The sequence below is a fragment of the Monodelphis domestica genome, chromosome 6 (assembly GCF_027887165.1).
Source record: "Monodelphis domestica isolate mMonDom1 chromosome 6, mMonDom1.pri, whole genome shotgun sequence".
In the NCBI taxonomy this organism is placed as follows: domain Eukaryota; kingdom Metazoa; phylum Chordata; class Mammalia; order Didelphimorphia; family Didelphidae; genus Monodelphis; species Monodelphis domestica.
Window position 1 is genome coordinate 91,838,302 of NC_077232.1, and position 23,549 is coordinate 91,861,850.

At 37.1% G+C, this 23,549-nt stretch overlaps 1 protein-coding gene across 3 annotated transcripts in view; it reads right to left on the minus strand.

Moving 5' to 3' along the window:
* The window catches only part of SLC2A9 (solute carrier family 2 member 9), a 382,090-nt gene that overhangs the window by 309,211 nt on the left and 49,330 nt on the right, over positions 1 to 23,549 (minus strand). For 2 of the 3 annotated variants that reach the window (XM_056802424.1, XM_007496737.3), the window contains exon 4: positions 12,867 to 12,965. In XM_056802424.1, coding sequence (XP_056658402.1) covers positions 12,867 to 12,965 — 99 coding nt within the window. Of the gene's footprint in view, positions 1 to 12,866; positions 12,966 to 19,688; positions 20,006 to 23,549 lie in introns of those variants that run through there. The other variant, XM_001371196.4, reaches the window with a different exon arrangement.

Consider the following 23,549-nt stretch of genomic DNA (forward strand, 5'->3'; position numbering starts at 1 on the left):
TTATAAGAATACAAAGCATTCCCCAGTTTTAAAATGGTCAAAAGATAAGAAAGGCACTTCTCAGAGGAAGAAACTAAAACTATCTATGGTCATATAAACAAATCCATATTTATTAGTGAAACTCCAATTAAACTCTTAAGATATCCTCTCACATCTATCAGATTGACTAACATGACCAAAAACGAAAATGTTAATGTTGGAAGGGATATGAGATAATTAATTGGGACACTAAAAATGTGGTTGGGGCAACTGTGCATTATGCTAAGCAATATGGATCCAGGCTCAAAGGGCCACAAAATTATGCATACCTTTTGACATAGTAATATTGTAATATCCCCAAAGATATTGGGGATAAGGGAAAAGGATTTGCTTAATCAAAATATTTTAGCAGCTCTTTTTTTGTGGCAAAGAATTGGAAACTGAGGGGTTGTCCATCACTTGGGGAATGGATTAACAAGTTGTGGTATATGGTTATAATGAAATACTATTTTTCCATAAGGAACAATGAACAAGATGAGTTCAGAAAAATCTTGAAAGACATATTAACTGATGCAAAATGAAGTGAGCAGGATCAGAAGAACAATGTATACAGTAACAGAAATATTATACTATAATCAATTGTGAAGGACTAAACCATTATTAGAAAAACAAATCTCCAAGATAACCACAAGGAATCATGATTTCCTTCATGAAATTTCTATTGTATATGTGATATATGCAGTATGGAAATATGTATTACATGAAAGCACAGGTATCAGACTAGTCATCACCTCAGAGAGTGGGAGGGAAAGGAGGGAGGGAGAAAATCTGAATTTCAAAATGTCAAAAACAATTATCAAAAAGTATTTCTACATATAACAGAAAAAATAAATCAAATAAAAAACTGCTCAAGTAACACCTCTTCTATGAGGCATTTTATGATTCCTACTAGGTTCTAGGATTTTCCTCTCAAAAAAAGTTTATTCTGTATTTATTTTAAATATATTTTTATGCATATGCCATTTCTTTTGATAATATATAAGCTTTTTGAGGCCAGGGATGGTTTCATTTTTGGACTAATAAAAATCAGTCTACTAAAATTAGAAGGGAAAGGAAGATTTGCATCATGCCTCTAATAATCAACTGATATCCAAATTATATAGGGAATTCTTACAGATATTTATAAGAAAGAAAAAAATAAAAACAGTTCTGAAAGAATTTCAAATTATGAGATTGAATTTATCCACATGAAAAAGGCTCCAATTCACTAATAAGACATGCACAGAAATGAAAGGTTTCACCTCATGACCATCAAATCATCAAAGATTATAAATTAGAAGTTCTATAGTAAATATAGATACAAAAAAAAAATCATTGTTGAAGGAGATGTGAATTGGTCCAGTTATTCTGAAGAAAAAATCACAATTTAAAAAGAAAAATATAGCTTAGTTCATGCTCTTGGATCCAGTGGTCTCATCACTGTTAAAGACAAGTTAAAGGAGACTAAAGGCAAAAAAAAAATGTTTTATATATACCAAAATATACAGAGAAGTCCTTTCATGGTAGCAAAAAATGAAGTAAATGTCACACAGCTGACTAAAGAATTTGTGGCATATGAATATAACAAAATATAAAATGGAGTTATTATGTAGTAAGAAATTATGAAGAAGATGAATTCATAGAAGTTGAACAACACAAAATCCTAAATTTAGAGACAGTTGGTGGCTCAGAAGATAAAGAACCAGGGCTAGAGATAAAATGTCCTGGGTTCAAATCTAGCTTTGATACTTCCTAGTGGTGTAACTCTGGGCATGTCACAAATCCAATTGTCTAGCCCTTATCAGCTCTTCTGTCTTGGAACCAATATTTAGCATCAATTCTAAGATAGAAGGTGTTTTGTTTTGTTTTGTTTCCCAATCCTAAATCTAGAGCTGGAAAGGACCTCAGAGACCATCCAATTCAACTCTAATTTTGCCACTGAGGAAACGAAAAGTCCAAGAAGATTAAACAATTTGCCCAAAGTCTTGCAGGAAGAATAAACAGATGGGACTTGAACCCAAATCTTCTGATTTAGAGACAGTGTTCTTTCCACTACACACAGAAGATTTGTATTAATTGATGCCTTGATATAAGAATAACCCAGAGAGCTCTGTACACAATGACTATGATAATGCTAAGAATTCATCTAATTCTTCTGGTAATCCATGTATACACAAACACTCATAACAACCCTTTATGTGGCAGCAAAGAAGAAGGGGAAAAGTAGATGGGGAATGACTAAATAAATTATAGTACATAGATGTACTTCGATATTATTGTACAACAAGAAATTAGGAACATGGAAAATTCAGAGATGTGTGAGAAGATTTATATGAATTGATGCAGAGGAAAATTATGAGAAACAGGAAAATAATATATACATTGACTACAACAATGTAAACAGAATCCAACCACCAAAATCAAACCAAAACAAAACTGTCTAAGTTTGACCCTACAGGAGAGAAAAAGAATGATCTCCTTCTATTACCCTCCCTTACAGGCACAGAGGTAGAAAACTTTGGGCATATAATATTACACATAATATTAAACTTGGTTGACTAATTTTTCCGAACTATTTCTTTTCTCCCTTTCTTTTTTAAATCTGTCTTACAAGAGATGGACTCCTAGGGGAAAGGAATATTTAGAAATAAATGTGATATAAAAATAAAAGTTATAGAGATAGAAGTTTAAAAAAGAGAAAAACCTATTTAAAAAACTATTATAGTTTCACAGATGAGACATCTCAGGTAATGACAAGTGAATTAAATTTCATTTCAAAACAACTGAGTTTAATCCTGGTTCAGTCACTTACTAACTAGAGGACTTTTGAGTTTAAACTTTCTGGACCTTAGTTTCATCATTTAAAAATTTACAATAATAATAACTCATTTTATTTTGTAGCAATTGGAGATTATGAATCTGCTTTATTGTGGTACCCTGTGAGGCAGGTAATGCAAATAAGAAGAGGGGGTTGGGTTAGATGATCTCCAGTGTCTCCTCTGGCTCAAAATCCTTTTAGTTTCACTGAGGTCAGATGTGTATGTATTGGTTCCTCTGATGGAAGCGTTCCCTGTAAGAAGCAATCATCTTGCTTCCGTTGACAATCAAGCATTGATTGAAGTGCTTATATATGTCTATTGAAAAGTAAAGGTATGTATGTTTGGGGGATGGGAAAAGATGGTTAAAACCCATTCTGAATCGAGACGATAAACTGCTCTTAGCAACCTCCTAGAAATTTCTTTATCAGGCAATGTACCTCAGGAAACAAAGGGATGTTATTAGGTAAAAAGTATATTTTATTGTGCTCATATTGCACCTTGATTATGAAGATTGGCAAAAGCCTTTCAAATTGCTACCTATTGTTATTTTGAGAGGTAGTGTCAAAAAAATATGGAATATACAACCATTGTCTAAAAGTCTTGAAGTGACTGGCAGCCATGAAACATGGTCTACAAATTCATTTACATGGTTGTAAATAGGAAGTGCCTCACCTATTCCCTAACCAATAGTTGGAAGGTGGCATACTTCATGCTTAAATCTCTATAGGAACTCATCCTTGGCCTAGATGAAAAGAAGACACAAAGTACTGGATGTCAAAACAGAGCACTCCAGTTTGAGTCCTGCCTACAGCTTTTAAAGCAGCATCGCTTTGAAAAAATCTTGAAAATGGGGATAATCTATCTCATGGAATTATTATAAGGAAAGCACTTCATGAACTTTAAAATGGTTATAGAAAGGTGAATAACAAAATAAGTACATCAATACTAGAAATTATATATAATTCCATATTGAGAAGTCTGACTTAGATTATCAGTTATGTAGGGGAAAGATAGCAAGTTACTTATAAAGATTTGCATGTATTTATATGTACTTAGCTATAGCCATAATTTAAAAAAGTGATTATTATTGCAAGTCTTAGTGTATCCATCTTGAACAAATTAAGATACTATAAATTAATGATACTTTTAATTGGTGGATGCTCCCTTATGACTAATAATTATTTTTTAACTTTTCCTGAGTTCCATTTTTATCATAGTATTCATTAGTTAACAAAAGATATAAGCATTAAATTGAATTGTAAACTTTCAACTATAAGCTCTTTGGATCAGGTACTATTTTTTGCCTTGGTATCTCCAGCACGCAGTGCCTGGCATGTAGAAAATGCTTAATAAATACTAGTTGACTGAAATAAATTGAATTACATCTCCCTGGGATGCCTCAAATGCTATATTGCTCTATGTGTCATTTCCTACCCATCCTTCAAAAGCCAGCTCAAATTTTATATAAGCTAATATGAAACTTCAAAAACATTTTTATATATACACATATATAATTTTTACATGTGTATATAGTATTCTGTGAAATATATTGAAAATCTGGATTTGGCACCAAAAAACTTTGATACTAATGACACTTTTTCCACCTATCATGTGAGACCATGGGCAAGTCATCTACCTCCTTGAGCTCAATTTAGTTTTCTTTCAAAGTGATATAGTGGTTAGAGCTCTGGACTTGAAATAAAAAATACCCAAGTCCGAATTTTGTCTTAGACATCTATTAACTGTCAGAACATGGGCAAGTCTCTTAATATCTCTTGATCTTGTTTTTCCTCATCTGTAAAATGGGAATAGTAATAGCATCCACCTCACAGGTTATTGTGGGAATCAAATGAGATAATATATGTAAAGAATTTTGCAAACTTTAAAGTACTATGTTAATGTGAGCTGTTATTATTATCTTCATATTATCTACATGTTGATTTATTTTGTTTGGTTTTTTAGATTTTTTAAAAAATAAGTCCTTCCTTCCCCACACCACACCATAGAAGGCATTATCTGGCAAAATATATAGGTTATGTCTTTCATGTTTCTTCTTCTCAGTTCATTTTCTGAAGGCGAACATTCACAAAGTATTCTCCAAATATTAAATTTCTAGCTGTATAGAATGTTCTCATGGTTCTACTTGTTTCACTCTTATTATCCCATGTAGTTCTTTCCATTCTTTAAAATTCATCTGCTATTTCTTACGGCACAGTAGTATTCCATTACAATCATATCCCACAATTTGCCTAGCCATTCCCCAATTGAGGAGCATCCCTATGATTTCCAGTTCTTTACCACCAGAGAGAGAGGGGCTATATACCTATTTTGGAACACATAGGTTCTTTTCCTTTTTCCCTTATCTCCTTGGGAAATAGACATAGAAATTATATGCTGGACCAAAGGCTATACATAGTTTTGTAGCTCTTTGGGCATAATTCCAAATTGTTCTTCAAAATGGTTGGATCAGTTCATAGTTCCATCTACATTGTATCAATATCCTCACTTTTTCCCATTCCCTCCAATATTTGTCATTTTAGACAAATGTGAAATGATACCTCAGAATTGTTGTGGTTTGCATTTCTCCAGGCATTAGTGAATTAAAGCATTTTCCCATGTACATATCATATTGCTTTGATTTCTTCATCCAAAAATAGTCTATTCATATCTTTTGCCCATTTATCAATTAGGGAATGGCTCTTATTCCTATAAATCTGTCAAAGTTCTCTATATATAATTTTAGATATGAGACTTCTATCAGAGAGACTATCTATGAAATGTTTTTCCCAATTTCCTACTTTCCTCCTAATCTTGGTAACATGTTTTTTTAAAATTAAACAAAAACTTTTCAATTCAATGTACTCAAAATTATCCATTTTACACCTCATAATATGTTCCATCTATTGTTTATTCATGAATTCCTCTCCTCTCAATAAATCTCTGATAGATAAGATTCTGTTTTTCTAATTTACTTATGCTATCTCCTTTTAAATCTAAACCTTGTTTCCATTTTGATATTATCTTAGTGAACGGTATAAAACATGGTCCAAACCTAGTTGCCACAAAACTACTTTCAAGTTGTTTCGGCAATTTTGACCAATCGATGTGTCTATTGTACAGATAAATTTAAGCATGCAAATTGCTTTATAAATTAGTAAATAGTATACAAATGTCAGTAACCACACAAATGTAGACACACATGCACAAACACATACCCATTAGTCCTGGGAGCAATGGGTAACTCACTTAATGTCGCTGAGCATAAGACAATTCTCTTATCTACTAAACTGTGAATGGGCAACCATATATGGTCACCACTATGATGAAGAAATCATAGATCCTTAATGTATATAAACATATATGTTTTTTATACTTGACTACAATATGTAGCAATATATTCAGTCTCACCCATAGAGCAAAGTTCCATTAACCTTCACCCCAAGGACAACCATATAGAAAGAATCCAGCGAACTCACCTAAGAAAACAAATGTAACTAGATGCTTTGGGAAATGAATCATTGATGACAGAATGCAACCTTTCACTCTAAGAATAAAATAGAATACCTTAGATTGCCTCTCTGGGCAACTTTTCTCAGATATGGTCATTAACCTCTGAAAGAGCTGACAGGAGTTTTATAACCACTATATGTTAAGGGCACTTTAGTAATAGCAGGAGTATGAGAGTTGGAAATAGGGCCTTTCACAATTACTGTTATATGGAAGCAAATGAGGTTGGCACACAAGGAAACGACAGTCCTAGAGGGTGGGAGGAACCCAGTTCTTTTTTTGTACATTCTCCCAGTGACTAGAAACAAGATATCTTAAGAGAGAATGTCTCTCTACTTATTAAGAACCAATATAGTACAACTTTTGCAAGTACTAATAGAGCTTTTTCCTGTGGAACTTCATTTAGAAAAGGCAAGTACATGAAAATAGATTATTCATATAACACTTTACATTCATTTTTTTCATTTAACTCTAACAAGAATCCTTTGAGGTGGGTGGTACAGGGATGATTATCCCCATTTTACAGATGAAAAAACTGAAGCTCAGCTGTATAAAGTGAAAGATAGGGCAGTGTTTAGTACTCACTAGAACCTCCATGGCTACTGAGAGTGAGTCTTTGATATTGTAAAGATTAAATTAACTCTCTCCTGATTGTGAAAATGAAATTAACTCTCCCCTGATCATGAAGATTAAATTAACTCTCCTCTGATCATAAAGAGTAAATTAATTCTCCCCTGATTATGAAGATTAAATTAACTTTCCCCTGCCCATTTTTAGATTTAATCACCAAAAGCATATACACCCCACTCCCACTGAGTGGGAGAAGTCTGTGACCCATGTGTGTGATAGTGGGTGAATCAGAATCGATCGACTGCCCCCTGGGTAGTCTTAAGCAAAAGCTTTAGCTGTAATTGGTACACGTCAAATGAAGGAAGTCACAGGAAGTGACAAAAAGAAACTGTCTATAAAATGCCAAGAAACTTCCTATGAGAGCTCTCTTCTCTCTTTGGTCTTTGACTTGACTTTGGAGGAGCTCTGGCTTGAGATCACAGACTGCTCTTGAACTTTGGATTGACATGTGGTGAGTGAAAAAGGCTAACTCCTTTCCTGGATTTTCTGAAGGGACTAGCCTCAGGATAGACTTGTCCTCTTGAGAGAGGCTCCCTGCATCCCCTTGGTTCTTGGATCAAGGCTGAGGCCACTCTGGTTGAGCCAGGGGCCCAGCAAATTACTTAGTATGTAGGCTAGATATCTTACCCTATCCTCTCTCTGATTTTTCTTTCTCTCACTCTTTCTATATTTTATAAATAAATTATGAAAATGAATCTCTTTGGGATTAATTAAATTCATGTGACCCTATTCTTAAATAATCTAGTCCAACCTTTTATAAAACCCCTCACATTTCTACCCCTACATCATCAAGAATATGTCAGTGATAGGGTTGTTCAAATGTAGTAAATTTAGAAGGTAAGGGGTAAATGCAAAACAACAACAACAACAACAACATATACAACCAATGATCATTGATCCTAGTTCACTGGATAAGTTCTTTATCCAACTTTTACTCCTATTCTTTATATTAATATTGAAGTCCCATGACCTGATCAAAACCATATCTCTTCACTTAACTTCTGAACTCTGTTCATTTTTATACTGACTCCACCTTAACTCCAGATACCACTTTCAGCTTCTGGGCTCAAAGTCTTGGGCTACCTCCCTTAGTGCCTAAAGCAAAAGTGGCATTTGCAGTTGTAGTATGAAATCAGATTACGAAGGAATCAAATTTATAGTTAACAAAAAGGGCAATGGAGACATAGAATGGTCTTGTAAATAGGATACAACATAATATCGATAATGTAATAGTTATAAGTAACATAAAAGATTTCAAGGAAATGCATTATCAGAAAAGATGGTTATACCAGTTATATATAAGGGAACAAATGGGAAAAAGTGAACTGATGTTTTTTAGTCACCATGGAATGTGAAGATTCAAAAGAAGGCTTCCATTGATGGAGTAGAACTGTCAAGGGAAATTTATGGGTTGGTATAGTTTTTCTTATTTAAAAGAAAAGGTCACTCTAACCAAATTATCATCCAATTCTAAGAAATTACAGAAGTGAAGACTTCATAGAAACTACACAAACTGATGAAGGGGTCAAAAAGTACAATTAGGAGAAGAATATACACAATGACTGTGATGAAATAATAAAATACAACACTAAAAATCATCAGAATTTGAATTAATATGATGATCAATCTCAGTTGCAGAGTACTAAAAAGGAAGCATTTCACAGACAGATGCTGCAAATAAAATCAGTTGATAGGTTGGTTGGTTTTGCTCAAAGGTTTCTCTGTAATGAGGGAGGGTTTTGTGGTTGAAGCTGGAGTGGTAGCATTGAGAATTGACAGTGATAGGTATTTTTTAAAAAGCACCTAGAAAACATTTTGTAAAAAATAGTTCTTATCTTTCATGTTGATTGGGTTCAATATTTTATTATTTGAGATTGCTGCTTCTTTACCCCTTCTCTCTGCCTGTCTCTGAGGTAAAAATTTAGCTATTTTAGGGAAGAAAGAATATCAGGCTCCCACATAGTTGAATTAACTTTGTTCACACATAGCTGGCTATTGAATGACATCAAGCTGGCAAAAATAAATAAATTCCCAATCAATTTCACTCAGTAGCCAATTGAAAACATTTTGTTAAAGCTCAGTGAGCTTTTTGGGAGTCCCTAATGCCATTAGTTGATTCACTGTGGCTGAATGAGATGACATTGAAATGAATTTTTGGTTTTCTACCTGGAACTGTATTGTAGGAGCATAGAATGAGCTATCCTTATAGTATATGAAATATTCATATTGTATAAATAGATCAGGGTTTGCTCTAAGGCAGAGGTATGTGGATAGAATATTAGACTTGGAGTCCAGGTCAAAGGATTTAGGGACCTTTAGAGCCAACAAGTCCAACTTCCTGAAAATACTAGCACAAAAAGGTTAATTCTTTTGCCCAGTTAGTGACAGTATCTGAGATAGGATTTGAACCCAGATCTTCCTAACTCCAAATTCAGAGTCCTATCCAATATACCAGCAGTTTTCAAATATGGTCTAGAAATCCTCCCTAGGCCTTTTTTTTAAACCCTTACCTTCTATCTTGGAACCAATACTATGTTTGGTTCCAAGGCAGAAGAATAGTAAAGTTTAGGTAAAATGGAAGTTTAAATGACCTGCCCAAGATCACACAACTAGAACCTAGAGCAATGATAGCAAACCTTTTAGAGGCCACTTTCCATGCCCCACCTCCAAAGATAGAGTGCTGTGTCCTGTCCTCCCACTGAATGCCAGGCATGCCCTGTTCCCCCTTACCCCACACAGGGGAGAGAGTAAGCTTTCACATTGGGCTGCTGGGCAGATGGGTGGGTTAAGTGAAGAATATCCTCAGCAATATGTAGAGAGGGAGAGGGGAATGGCCCAAGTGCTCTGCTATCCTCCAGCTCTGTCACCTGTAAGACACCCACCTTACCCCTGTGTACTCCCATTGAGCTGCTGGGCAGTGGGGTGGGTGAAGTGAAAAAATATCATAAGGAACAGAGGAGAGAAGGAAGGAAGCATCTCTTCCCAAGTCCCTCAGCCTTTCTAGTAATGAACTCAGGGGGTAGGGGTGGGCACAGGTATCGTGTATACCTATGAAGAGTGCTCTGTGTGCCATCTATGGCATACATGTCATACATTCACCATCACAGATCTAGGGCTTTTTTAAGGGGTTCACTAGATCAATAGATATAACCTACCCAAACAAAAGCTCTCTGGAAAGTCCATCATAATAAATAATGAATATGAAGAATTCAGAGAAACATGGGACAATTTGCATGAACTGATGAAAAATGAAATAATCAGAAAGGGGCTAAAAAGAATGTGAAGGGGAAACTCAGAACACTGACACTTCAAACAGAATGAGAAAAAAAAACAAACTCTGTCATTCCCTCTAGAAAAATCCTTTACCTTCATACCTACCAAAGTGAAAGTAGAAAAGAATACAACTGAGTGAACAAAAACTGGGATCCAAACCAGGTAATCAATCCCTAATTCAAATGTGTAGAAAAACTAGTCCTGAGCCATCTTGAAAGAGAGATACATCATTGGGCAAGAAAGACCAAAAAGAGTACATGTTTTAAAAAAGTAAAGAGAAAACAAAACAAAAAATATTTATGCTTTAAGAAGAAAAAGAAAAAAAGAGATACTGGAATTTTAGAGTCATTTCTGCTGGATGAATGGTTTGGTCATGAGTAGGAAAAACCAGGGTGAATATGTGGGAGCAGTTAAAAAATAAAACAACTTTCTGGATTTTAGGTGGTTTTTGCCAAAAATGGAGTTGGTATGAACTTAAAGAGTATAATGTGACCTGAGAGGAGAAACTCATTATAGGGATATTGATATGTTTGACTTTTATTGATTTCTGATATGATTAAAGAGTTTCATATTGTTTTGCCTTTGTAAATGGCTTCCATTTAAATACACTAATGATAAAACAAAAGAATAAATTTAAGTGGGATAGGGGTTAAACTATGATCTAATTAGATAAATCCACTTCAAGCCCCTAGAATCTAGTCTAAGGAAAAAAGTTTTTGCCACTACAAGTGGACAGAATAAGGGAAAGAGCTTTCTCTCTGTTGAAGAAGTAGTACTGTTTTAAAATGGACTTCATGGGTAATCTTTAGGTGCCCCCAAATAGAGGCATAGTGATTACTGTGCTGAGGATATAGTAGGACAAATAGTCACTGAAAATAGATGAATGAAAAGAAAAGAAAATTGCAGTGATTTCAAAGCTCTAAAGTAACTCATTGATATAAAAGATCAATGTTCTTCCAGAGGATGCTATTTGCCTGGGCCTCACAGTCAAATAAAAATCAAGATTTCAAATTATCCAAAGAATAAGGCTAAAAGATTTTACTAATTTAAAAAAATGCAGGGGTGGAGGTGAGAGACAATGACTTGCACATAAGAAGTGGTACTATCAGCTATCACAAAGCCATGTATAAATTGAAAAGGCAAGTTTTATATTAAAAATTAAAAATCATGAAATTACTTTGATACCATAGAAGAATCCTCATTGAATTTTCTAGAGGATTTATTAAAGGACACATAGGTAGGGTCAATTTGTAGGGCTAATATGGATGAGTCAGGAGTATCGTTTCATACAAAAGATTCATGATTTTTACTGTTGTATATACTCTGGAGTTATTCACTCAACCCCCACTCTCATTGGAAGGTCAAGCCAGAAGACGACTTGTTCTCTTAGAGTATAAGGATAAGCCTGAGGATGGGGGGGAAGGAGGGGGCAGTGCAGGTTACACTGTTGAATGCTCTCATTGTGCCCATTGGCTTTGATTAAATATTTTTCTTTGTTCTCCCCACTCCAATGCTTCTTCCATAAAGCTGTCAAAGTGATTTTCCTAAAGCACAGGTCTAACCATGTAATAGATGTGATTGTCCCAGGTAGGATTGGCATGCACCTATAGAGAATTGTGTGAGCTGGGAAAAGATCCCACAGGAGGCACATTAATGTATTTAATTTTTATTCCTTTCTAGTATGATTAAAGAGTCATATACTGTTGTGCCTTTATAAATGATCTCCATTAAAATATACAGTAAAGAAGACAAAAGAATAAATTTAAATAGGGTCGAGGTTAAACTATGATCTAATTGTGGATAAATTCACTCCAAATCACACCCCTATTTAGTAAACTCCAGTGGTCCCAGTGTTTGACATACTTCCTGGCACACTTAATAAATATTTGTTGACTTTATTACTTCTAAATTCTATTTGGTATTTAATGATCTTCACAAGCTGATTCCAATCAGGTTTTCCAGCCAGCCTTAGTGTACATTACTCCTTATACACTCCATTCTAGCTAAACTAATCTTTTTATTCCTCATACCTAATACACCATATCCTATCTCCAGACTTTGAACTGACTGTCTCTCCTGCCTGAAATACATTCCCTCTGTGCTTCTGGTTCTTAGAATCTATTGTTTCCTTCAAGAATTATCTCAAAGAAGCTTTTCCTAATCTCCTTAGTTACAAGTGCCTTCCTTTTCAAAATTAACTCGGATCATTTTTGTGTATACTTAGTATATACCTATTAAACATGTTCTCCTCTCGTTGAAAACAGGGATCATTTTGTTCTTTGTATCCTAGCACCTCTACAGTGTCTGGCATATAGAAGATGCTTAATAAATATCTATTGGCTGTTATAAGGAAGGGTTCATTTGAGGGAGAGATAAAGAAAAATGAAAGCATTTAAATTATTTTCAAAATAATGTAAAATGAACTACTTATCTGGCTAATGTGCAAGGTATTGGCATTGCCTCTATGAATGATCTAAAACTAGAGTTGTCAAAAAGAAAGTTAGAAATGATGGTAAAGAGGTTTCTAATGCAACAAAATGTCATTGCATGCCAGCTGAAATTGTGGATTATACAATGTTGCCCTCTGCTGGGCAGATTATTTAAGCTTTCAATACTTACCGAGGAAGGTGCATTGACCACAGAAAGATTGTAACCATAGAGAAAGGAAGAGCCAAAGGCCCCAACAAGTGATGCCACAATGAGAGAACGTGACCAGTCCTAGGGAAATAAAAAAAGGTAATTAGGCATCATCAAAACATGATTTAGCTAGCATGACTTCATTACTGTGAAAATTATTCTGAAAGAAAATTCATTCTTTTGCATTGTACTATATTAGATTGATTTAATGAATTTCTGCCTTCTTTCAAAAATGAAAGTGTTGGATTAGATAGTAGTGGTAGTGGTAGTAGATAGTAGTGGTAGTGGTAGTCTCTCAGTGACCGAGAATTGCAATTGTCTTTGTGCATTATCATCTATTGATGTACCCTCATGTGGCTTTCAAGTCCAAAGGCTGAGGCACACAGGTTGTGGCACATTGGGCATGGGATGCCAGTTGTTACGGGAGGTGCAGTTGTGGCCTGGTGTCGGCGTTCATGCGCAGCGGCAAAACGTCGACGTCATTCATCTTCAAAGGTGATGGCAGCATGGTTAATGTGGATTCTCCAGTTGCTTCTGACAGAGGCAGCAAGTTCTAGATGCTTTGGTGTAATGCCAGCCCACTTCAAGTTGGACTTTAGCTGATCCTTGAATCTTTTCTTTGGTCAGCCTTGTTTCCTGAGTCCAGCTGACAGTTCACCATAGAATACCTGTCTTGGTATTCGCTGTGGGTCCATGCGGATGACGTGTCCAGACCATCGTAGCTGGGTTTGGAGGACCATGACTTCGATGCTGGTTGAGTTGGCTCTGTCGAGGACTTCCTGACTGGTGATTCGGTCCTGCCATCGGATCCTCATGATTGACCGGAGGGAGCGTTGGTGGAATTGCTCCAGCTGTTTCATGTGCTTCCGGTACAGTGTCCATGTCTCGCAACCGTACAGGAGCGAGCTGAGGACCACTGCATTATACACTTTGAGCTTCGTCACAGTGCTCACACCTCTGTGTTGGAGGACTTTGCAGCGCAGCTGCCCGAGTGCCTGGCTGGCCTTTTGGATCCTGGCATTGATCTCATGGTCTAGGGACCCGTCGTTGGCGATGGTGCTGCCCAAGTACTTAAAAGTGTTGATGTTAGAAAGCTGCGTGCCATCAATTGTAGTGCACGGCTGGTTAGTTGGCCTTCCTGGTGCAGGTTGGAACAGCACCTCTGTTTTGCTGAGACTGATAGTCAGGCCAAACAGTTTTGTTGCGGTGGAGAACCTGTCCATAATGGTTTGAAGGTGATTTTCTTGGTGGGCCATGAGAGCACAGTCATCTGCAAAGAGAGCTTCCAGGATGAGTCTCTCTCTGTTGTCTTTGTTTTTGCAGTCAGGTGGTAAAGGTCGAATAGTGAGCCATCCAGTAGGTATTTGATGTAGGCGCCCAGGTCTAGATCCATCACAGCATGTCGTAATACTTGGGTGAAAAATAGGTTGAATAGTACTGGAGCAAGGACACAGCCTTGTTTCACGCCATTGGAGATGTTGAAGCGATCGGAAGTCTCTCCACCAGATAGGACTTCCCCTGTCATGTCGACATGAAAGAGCTGGATCAGTTTGATGAATTTTGCTGGACAACTGAGCTTGCTGAGTATCACCCACAATGTGTCCCTGTTCACTGTGTTGAACGCCTTTGTCAGGTCTATGAAGACAATGTAGAGACTCAGGATCTGCTTAAGGCATTTTTCCTGCATTTGCCTCACCATGAAGACCATGTCGATGGTGCTGCGATCTGGTCGGAAGCCACATTGTGATTCAGGCAGGTTCTGCTCTGAAACAGATGACAGGAGTCTGTTGAGTATAACATGGGTGAGGATCTTTCCAGCAGTGGAGTAGCGAGATGCCTCTGTAGTTGTCACAGGCTGCTCGTGCGCCTTTGTTCTTGTATAGGGCTACAATGGAGGCATCTCTGAGTTCTGGGGGCATGTCTTCCTCTTTCCATATGCTGGTCAGCACTATGTGGAATGCCTGGAGCGCCTTTCCATTTAAGGCCTTGCACACCTCGGTTGGGCTCCCATCTTTACTGGGTGCCTTGCCTGCACTCATTTGTTTAATGGCTTTTTGGACTTCCTCTATTGAAGGAGGGACGTCAAGTTGTTCAATGGTGCGGTTTTGGGGGATCTGGTCAAGGGCCCTTTGGTCGACTGAAGAGGGTCGGTTGAGAAGCTGACTGAAGTGTTCTTTCTACCTGTTGCTGATGCCTTTTTTATCTTTTATGAGAGTGTCACCATCAGAGGATAGCAAGGGAGTGGTGGTAGGTTTTAATGACCCATAGACAGTCTTGAGGGCACTGAAAAATTGTTTGTAGTTTTTCGTATCAGCAAAACGCTGGATTTCTTCTGCCTTTTTTTCCCACCATCGGTCTTGCATCTTCCTGATCTCATGCTGCGCTGTGGCTTGGAGAGACTTGAATCTGTCCTTTTTAGGAGCAGAGTTTGGGTTATTTTGCCACTCCATAAAGGCTTTGTTCTTTTTGCTCAATAGGTCTTCAATAGCAGTGTTGTTCTCGTTGAACCAGTCCTGGTGGTTGCGTTACTTGGGGCCTAGGACTGCCTTTGATGTTTCCTTCACTGCGTCTCTGAACTGCTTCCATTTCTCAGTTGAGCTTCCAGTGAGTGGTCCCTTGGCAGACAGCTTGTCGTCCAGGCAGGACTGGAATGTTTGCAAATAAGATGGATCTCTAAGATGACTCACGTTGTAAAATGCGCGCTAATGGAGTTCTTAACATGGTGTCTGTAGACTTTAAAAAAACATTTTGACAACTGTATTTTGATATAGTTTCTTTTGTAACTCTAAGTTCTTTATCTTATGCTCTTAAAAAAGTTGGAAATACCTGAAGTAAATTATCTATAAATTCTTTCAACTTCTAACATTCTAGATACTAATTTTAAAAGTGCCTTCTAATTCCAAAGTTCTATGTTCTAAGACCTCTACATGCTCCAAACCTGGAATGTATCCTCTCTCTTCCACATCTTAAGACTCCCTAGATTCCTTCAACCTTCACTCAAACTCAAATTACCAGTGATCTTTTAGTCCCATTCTTATGGTTTCTTCTTAATCCTCATTCTTTTTGAACTGTTAGCCTTTGACACTGTTGATCACTATTTACTCCTTGATACTATTTTCTCTTTTGATTTTCAGGATACTACTCTTTCCTGGCTCCCCTCCTGCTTCTCTGGCACCTTCCTCTCAGTCTTCAAGTTGAATCCTGTGATAAAGGATGGAAAGGTTTGCAATTTGCAAAACTATGCAAAAATCCTCACCTAGATCTTTCCCTCAAACCATAGGTGTCCCCCAGCAGTACTGAACCCTTTTCTCCTCTCCCTCTATATTATTTCACTCGATGGACTCATTTTGATATTAATGATTCTCAAATCTATCTATCCTGCCCTAGCTTCTCTGATGACTTCCAGTCTCTCATCTTCATCTGCCTTTTGTATATCTTGAACTGGATGTCCAGTTCTTAAACTCAATGTGTCCAAAACAGACCTTTCCCCTTCAAACTTCACCTACTTCTACATTCTCTAATATAACTAATGAAGGCAATACCATTTTCTCAGTCCCTTAAACTGAAGTCACCGTTGACTCCTCACTATCTCTCCTCTACTCTCCATACCCAATATATGCCAATGTCTATTGATTTCACCTTTACAAGATCTTTCAAATATATCTGCTTCTCATCATTGGCATCTCATCACCTCACACCTGAACTATTAAAATAGCCTTCTGGTGGGTCTGGCTGCCCTGAGCCTCTCTCCACTCCAATCCAACCTTTATTCAGCAACTAAAGTGATTTTTCTAAAGCACAGGTCCAACCATGTCATCCCCCTATTCAAACTCCATTATTGCCTCCAGAATAAAATGCAAAATGCTCTTTTTGGCATTTGAACTGCCTCATAACCTAGCCCCTCTTCTACACTATGTATTCCTCAAACATTGACACTGGCTTCTTTGTTCTTCCATGAACAAAACATTCTATCTCTCTGCTCTAGGCATTTTCTGTAGTTGTTTTCTATACCTCAAATGCTCTCCCTCTTTATCTTGACCTACTGACTTCCCTGGCTTCTTTTAAATCCCATTTAAAATGCTATCTTCTACAGGAGGCCTTTCTCAATCTCTCTTAATTCTAGTGCCTCCCCCCTCTTTTAAGTATTTCTCTTTTTATCCTGTATATAGCTTATTTTGTATTGTTGTCTCCCTCATTAGATTGTGAGCTCCTTGAAGGCAGGGACTGACTGCCTTTTGCTTATTTTTGTATTCCTAACACTTAGCACAGTGCCTAGCACATAGTAGGTCCTTAATAAATGTTTACTGATTAGATTGATTATTGTCTCCCATAGAATACCTGTTATAATCCACCTAGTTTGTACTTCTCCCCCACAATTACACCTATATATCATATTTATTTATATGTATTCCATTTGTATTTGTATGATAAATGCTTTGTATTTACATATATATATATTTCATCAAAGGAATTGACCTTTTGAGGGCAGGGCCTATTTCATTTTTGGTTTTGCATTACTAATACCCAGAAGAGTCTTTGACAATAGTGGGAGCTTAGTAACTTCTTGCTGATTGACTGATTCATTGATCCTATGTTCTCAGTTTACTTCCAGCTCTGAAATTCTATATTCCAATTTCTAAGATCCTTTGAACCTCTAATTGTCTAAGTTCTGCATTCTCCTGTTACTACCATCTCTGTCATTTTGTTGCATTGGATCCTAAGTGTCTCTATTAGATCAATAATTGAATTTCTGCAAGGTCAAATTCTATTTTTTTTTAAGACTTGGAGGCAGAAAAGGCTCTTAGCATTTTTAGCCACACATCTCCCTCCAAATGACAGAGGTTCAGTTAATCATATCAATCTATCTACAAGTTTTTACTGAGCATCTACCATTTTACAGATAAGATATATGAAAATTTGGCAAAGGAAACAAATATTCCTTTCACTGTGGACTATCCAACATAGTATTTGGGTTTCCAGTTAACCAGTCTTTCTATATTTCTATCTTAGTGTCATATCTTGACTATCAATTTCATACAGAACATAAAAACTTCCCAAAGAAAGCCTTTGGGGTATTAAATGAACCAGTAATTTTATTTATTGGTCTTCTTTGTAACTCAGAATCCAAAGTTACTCTCGGAAAATTCTCTTCCACTGCCACCATATCATGGTTCTTAATCTCTGTCTCCCTCATTTTTTTCACACTCAAATCCTTTTATCTGCCCTGCCTTGCCCCTTCTCCCATCATACCCTATGTTACCTTTGTTCTGTTACCAAAATTCCCTGAATTCTCTTGCTTTCATGGAAGCCTATGTCCACCTGTATCATTAATCTCCTTCTTTCCCATCTTCTTCAGCAAATTGCATCATTAATGCCTCCACTTTCTAATCTTCAATATTTTCTCATATACTTGTTCTTTCCCATGTTTATTCCATCTCAAGAACTCTTATAAAATCCCATCATTCATTCTTTCATTCTAAATCTCTCCTTCTCTTCTAAATAAAATACAATGAAAAAAAAAAAGCCCAGCTATACTAGGTGTCAACCTATACTAATTATTTCCGCTTCTTTTCTACTCAGTTTTCTAAACTCTCTCCAATTTGGCTCTGACCTCATTCAAATAAAATTACTTTCCCCAAAGTTACCAATTATCTCTTAATTGAGAAATCCAATGGTCCTTTCTCATTTCTTATACTTCTAAACTTCATTAAGCAGCATCAGGCATTGTTGATCATTTTTTTTCCCTCCTAGATGATGTATCTTCTCTGGGTTTTCATGTCACTGCTCTCTCTTGGTTCTCCTCCTACCTTCTTTTATTCCAAATGTCTCTATTACTGTCAAGAGCACCACTATCCCTCCAGCTATCCATGTTTAACAACTTGGTATTATCTAGAGTCTTCTCTTTCATTAATCCTATATATCCAATTAAATGCCAAATTTTTTATTTCTTTCTCTATATCTCTTGTATCTATCCTCCTTCCCTACTCATATACCCATCACTCTAGGTCAGATCTTCATGGAAGGAAGGAAGGAAGGAAGGAAGGAAGGAAGGAAGGAAGGAAGGAAGGAAGGAAGGAAGGAAGGAAGGAAAGGGAGGAAGGAAAGAAAGGGAGGGAGGAAGGCAGGAAGGCAGGAAGGAAGGCAGGAAGGAAGGAAGGAAGGAAGGAAGGAAGGAAGGAAGGAAGGAAGGAAGGAAGGAAGGAAGGAAGGAAAGGAAGGAAGGAAGGAAGGAAGGAAGGAAGGAAGGAAGGAAGGAAGGAAGGAAGGAAGGAAGGAAGGAAGGAAGGAAGGAAGGAAGGAAGGAAGGAAGGAAGGAAGGAAGGAAGGAAGGAAGGAAGGAAGGAAGGAAGGAAGGAAGGAAGGAAGGAAGGAAGGAAGGAAGGAACTAAGAATTTAAGGTCCCAGGAGCACTATTATCTCATTTGTTCTTCACAACAACCCTGTGAAGTAAGTGTTGTGATTACCATTTTACAGATGAGGGAAATTAATTCAGATTAAGGTTAAGTGACTTGCCCAAGATCACACAGTTATCAAGTGTCTGGGGCCAGATATGAATGCAGGGCCTAGAATTTTAAGAGAACAAATAGCAATGAGACTTGTGATCCTTGGGAAGGGGCAGGAGTAGTGTAGGGGAAGGGAGAGTCAGGGAAAACTTCAGAGAAACCCCAACACTAGGAAAGGGTAATTGAGTTCCCACTCATTTCCCCACTACCAGAAGGGGGCTGAGAATTAAAGCTCAAGGCTCCAACAGCCATATCCTTGCTCCCACAGCTCCTGAAATCCTCCAGAAGTAGATTTCTTTACCTTTCTTTTTCTCACACTTGGAATTCTTTTCATCAGGTGTTCACATTCAAGATGTTCCCTATCTGGAATTAAAGACATACTAACTTGCTCCCCTCTGGTACCAAATGTAAGCGGAGCTAATCTCTGTCCAGAGTAATCCATGTCATCAAATATTTGTTTGTTTGTTTTAAGAAAGGTAGAAGATCAGATTGATTTAGTAGTTAATTGCTCAGCTCAGCAATTCTCCCGGCAATGCTGCTGCCTAGGACAAGGAAGTGAAAGTGATAGCAAAATAAATAAGCCGCTGACCCACACTTAGCAAGAGGGTAGAGTCCACAGGAAGGGAGGCAAGATCTGAACAGGAAACGTGTCCACTCCTATCTGAATAGGATATGTGGCAACTTTTCCCTTCTGGTATAAATGTAAGCAACCAGTTGTAATAACAAGGCAAAACCTCAAGAGGGGAATAGTCAGCTCAGGAATCAGGAATCCGAGTCTGAGCAAGCAAGCCTGTTTTCTTCTTCCCATCTGCCCCACCAACCCCCAAAAGTTGCTAGCACGTGACCTAAATCTAAGCTCTGGGTAGAAGATTCAGACCTGTGTGCTGTGCAGCAATCTGCACAAAAGGCATTGGAAACCCTGAAGGTCAGCTGACTATATTTCCCATCTGGGACTCAGAATATCAGAGCTGAACTGAGAAGATGTTTAGAGGTTAGCTAGTCTAAATCCCTCATTTTACAGACGAGAACTCTGGAGATAGGAGAGATGATTTAAGCAAAGTTATACCATAAGTTAATAGTAACCAAGCACTGTTCTTATTGAAAGAGAAGCAGATTGCAAAATTGGTCTGAATACTAATGTTAAGTGTGTGTAGTACAAGTACATGAGTTTGCATGTGCATAGGAAGGTGAGATGCTTCTTTTTTTAAAAAAACCTTACCTTCCATCTTAGAATCAATACTGTGTATTGGTTCCAACACAGAAGAGTGGTAAGAGCAAAGCAATGGGGTTTAAGTGACTTGCCCAGGGTCACACAACTAGGAAATGTCTTGAGGCCAGATTTGAACTCAGGACCTCCTATCTCTAGGCATGGCTCTCAACCCACTGAGCCACCCAGCTTCCCCTGGTGAGATGCTTTTTGACAAAACTGGAAATGGGCTATTCCTTGGTATATTATAGCTGCTTTAATTTTCTCTTGAAGGAGCATAGTCTAATGGATAGGGATTAGACTTGGACTCAACAAGACCTGGGTTCAATTCCCACATCGAACTGCCTATGTGATCCTGGGCAAGTTACTTAACCTCTATTTCCTCTGTTTATTCATCTGTAAAATGAATGGTTGGATTAATAGCTTCTAAGGTCCCTTCTAGCTTTTGACCTTTGCTTTTGCTGTTTGAAGCTATCCTTCATTGGACATAGAGGTACTAAAATGTTTCTTATCTCTTCTTTTACCTCATCTCTTTTTCCATCATCATTATCAGAGTTAGGAGTGATATTTCCCTACCTCCAAATATCTAACCTCTTGAAGGCCTGAAATTCTCCATGTGGCACTGAGTTAAGACATCTTCTCAGAGAAATCTCATTTTTCTTCTTTCGTATTATATTTTATTATTTTTTCAATTAATGAAAATTTACCTTCTCCCCCCGCCCCAGCCCTCCTTCATTTAAGAAAAAAGAAAAACAACAAAAAAAATTTTTTTTTTTACTTTTCATTTTCTTATGGGGCATGGACACCTTGGCATGGATTACCAAACTTTCCCATGGGTAATCAGAGATCATGCTCCTGAAGGAATGGGATGCGGGAGGAGGTTTTGATTAGTTGGGAAATGGGTTCCCTCTAGCTACAACATTCTGTAATTATATAATACAAGGATTTAAATGAGCTATTATTTCACCACTACTGGCCCATAAAGCAACAGATTTGGCAATACCTTCGCATCTTATTAGTGTTTTAATGAGTTGCTCTGGCCAAAAAAATTACATTAGCTGGTAACCAACTTGATGAAACTATTCACATTTAGCTGGGCCAGACCCTGGAAAACAGCCATCACTGGGTCCGTTCCTGAATTCTTTTCAGCTTGAAGCTCTGAGAGCTTCAGGAGCTCTCAGAGTTTGCATTTAAGGTTGCCTCCATGATACAATGAAATATAAAAGAGCTTTAATAGGGACTATGACTATGTCTGACTAAACGGTAATGACACTAAATTTAAAACTCTGTATGACTTTAAGAAAGGCACCTAGCCTGTCTGGGTATTAGTGTTGTCATCTGCAAAACAAGAAGGCTAATATCTTGTCAGTCTCACAGAGTTAATGAAGAATCAAATGAAAGAAGCATCATATTGTTTTTTTCTATTCAACAAATAGAAGGAATTACTAGTTGTAAAATAAAAATTCTTAATTACCTTAAAATGTTTTAAATTCTACATAAAAACATATAGTCAAAATTTTAATTATTAATATTTATAGTAAATATCTTATATCTAAATATATAGTCAGTGTATATAAATATATAGTCAGAATTTTTAATTATTAATATTTATAGCAAGCATCTGAGTCTAAAATATATAAAAATATAATGGGCATATACAAGTATATGTACATACATACAAAGAATTGCTAAATTTTTTTCTTTTATAAAGATGAACTTTACATATATTATTATAATGAATTTAAACCAACTAAAATATTTCAGTCACATAATTAATTCATATCACTAAAACCCTTAGGTTAATTCATTAGATTTGAGTATTGTAATAGATGATAATAAGGGACTATATATATATATATATAATTGTGGAAGAGAGGAATTGGGAAGCATGCAAAAGACAGAAGTGGAGGCTGATGACCTGTCAATCAAATGAAGGTTCCATTTGGAAGGTTACTGGGAGAAGCAGTTGAAGGAAGGAACTGACCAACTGAAGGATTATGTCTTTTAACCTTGAAAGACAGAAAGGAGAGGTGGCTCTCTTGATCTTAGAGATTGAAAAAGGAAGGACAATAATCCAGAGACATCTCTTTGACTTGCTCTGTTTAATAGTGACTGAACTGCCAGACCTATCAATCATTCCTCTCAATTTTGATAAATTTGATAAATTTGACTTTATGCCAATATCCTCCAACTTAAGGCTTAGGGAAATCCTCATCCCTCTTACCTCCATTCTCTACCCTTTCTGGTCTTCCCCAAATACACCCCTCAAATGAAAAAAAGTATTTTTCATTTGAGACACCACAAACTCACCCTGAGTGATTTAGAAAGAAGGGGTGGGGCTGGAAGAGAGAGGAAACAGGAGGAAGGGAGGGTAGGCAAAAGAAGACAACTGCCTGATCTGTTAGCTATCAATTACCCATCAAATATAGTCCCTTATTATCATCTATTACAGTATAGAGACTCTCAATCCTCTACATCAGAATCTACTAAAAGACTCCTAAGGGCACCTGATAGAACCCCAACTTCTTTGATACCAAATGGACTACTTTTACTCTAAGTTAGCCTTCCTAAGTCAATGACCTTTCCATTTCAATCCATCTTTCACACAGCCTCCCAACTAATTTTCCTAAAAGATAAATGTAACCATATTACCTCTTAATAACATCTAGTGGATCCCTATTATCTCTTGAATTAAATATGAACTCCTCTTATTCAAAGCTCTTCGGGACCTGACCCCTTTACTCAGAGAGCCCAATTCCCAATCTCATCTAGAACGTACCCAATCACCTTTCCTTCTTGGAATCTCTGACTTCCTATAAGACTCAATTTAAATGCAACCTTTTATTTGTTTGTGTAGATGTATTAAATTTTTTAAAGGCACTCCCCAGTCCACAAGGAATAAATAGACTGACAGTGGCCAAGGGATATGAGCAGATCTTATCTTAAAAAATGAGC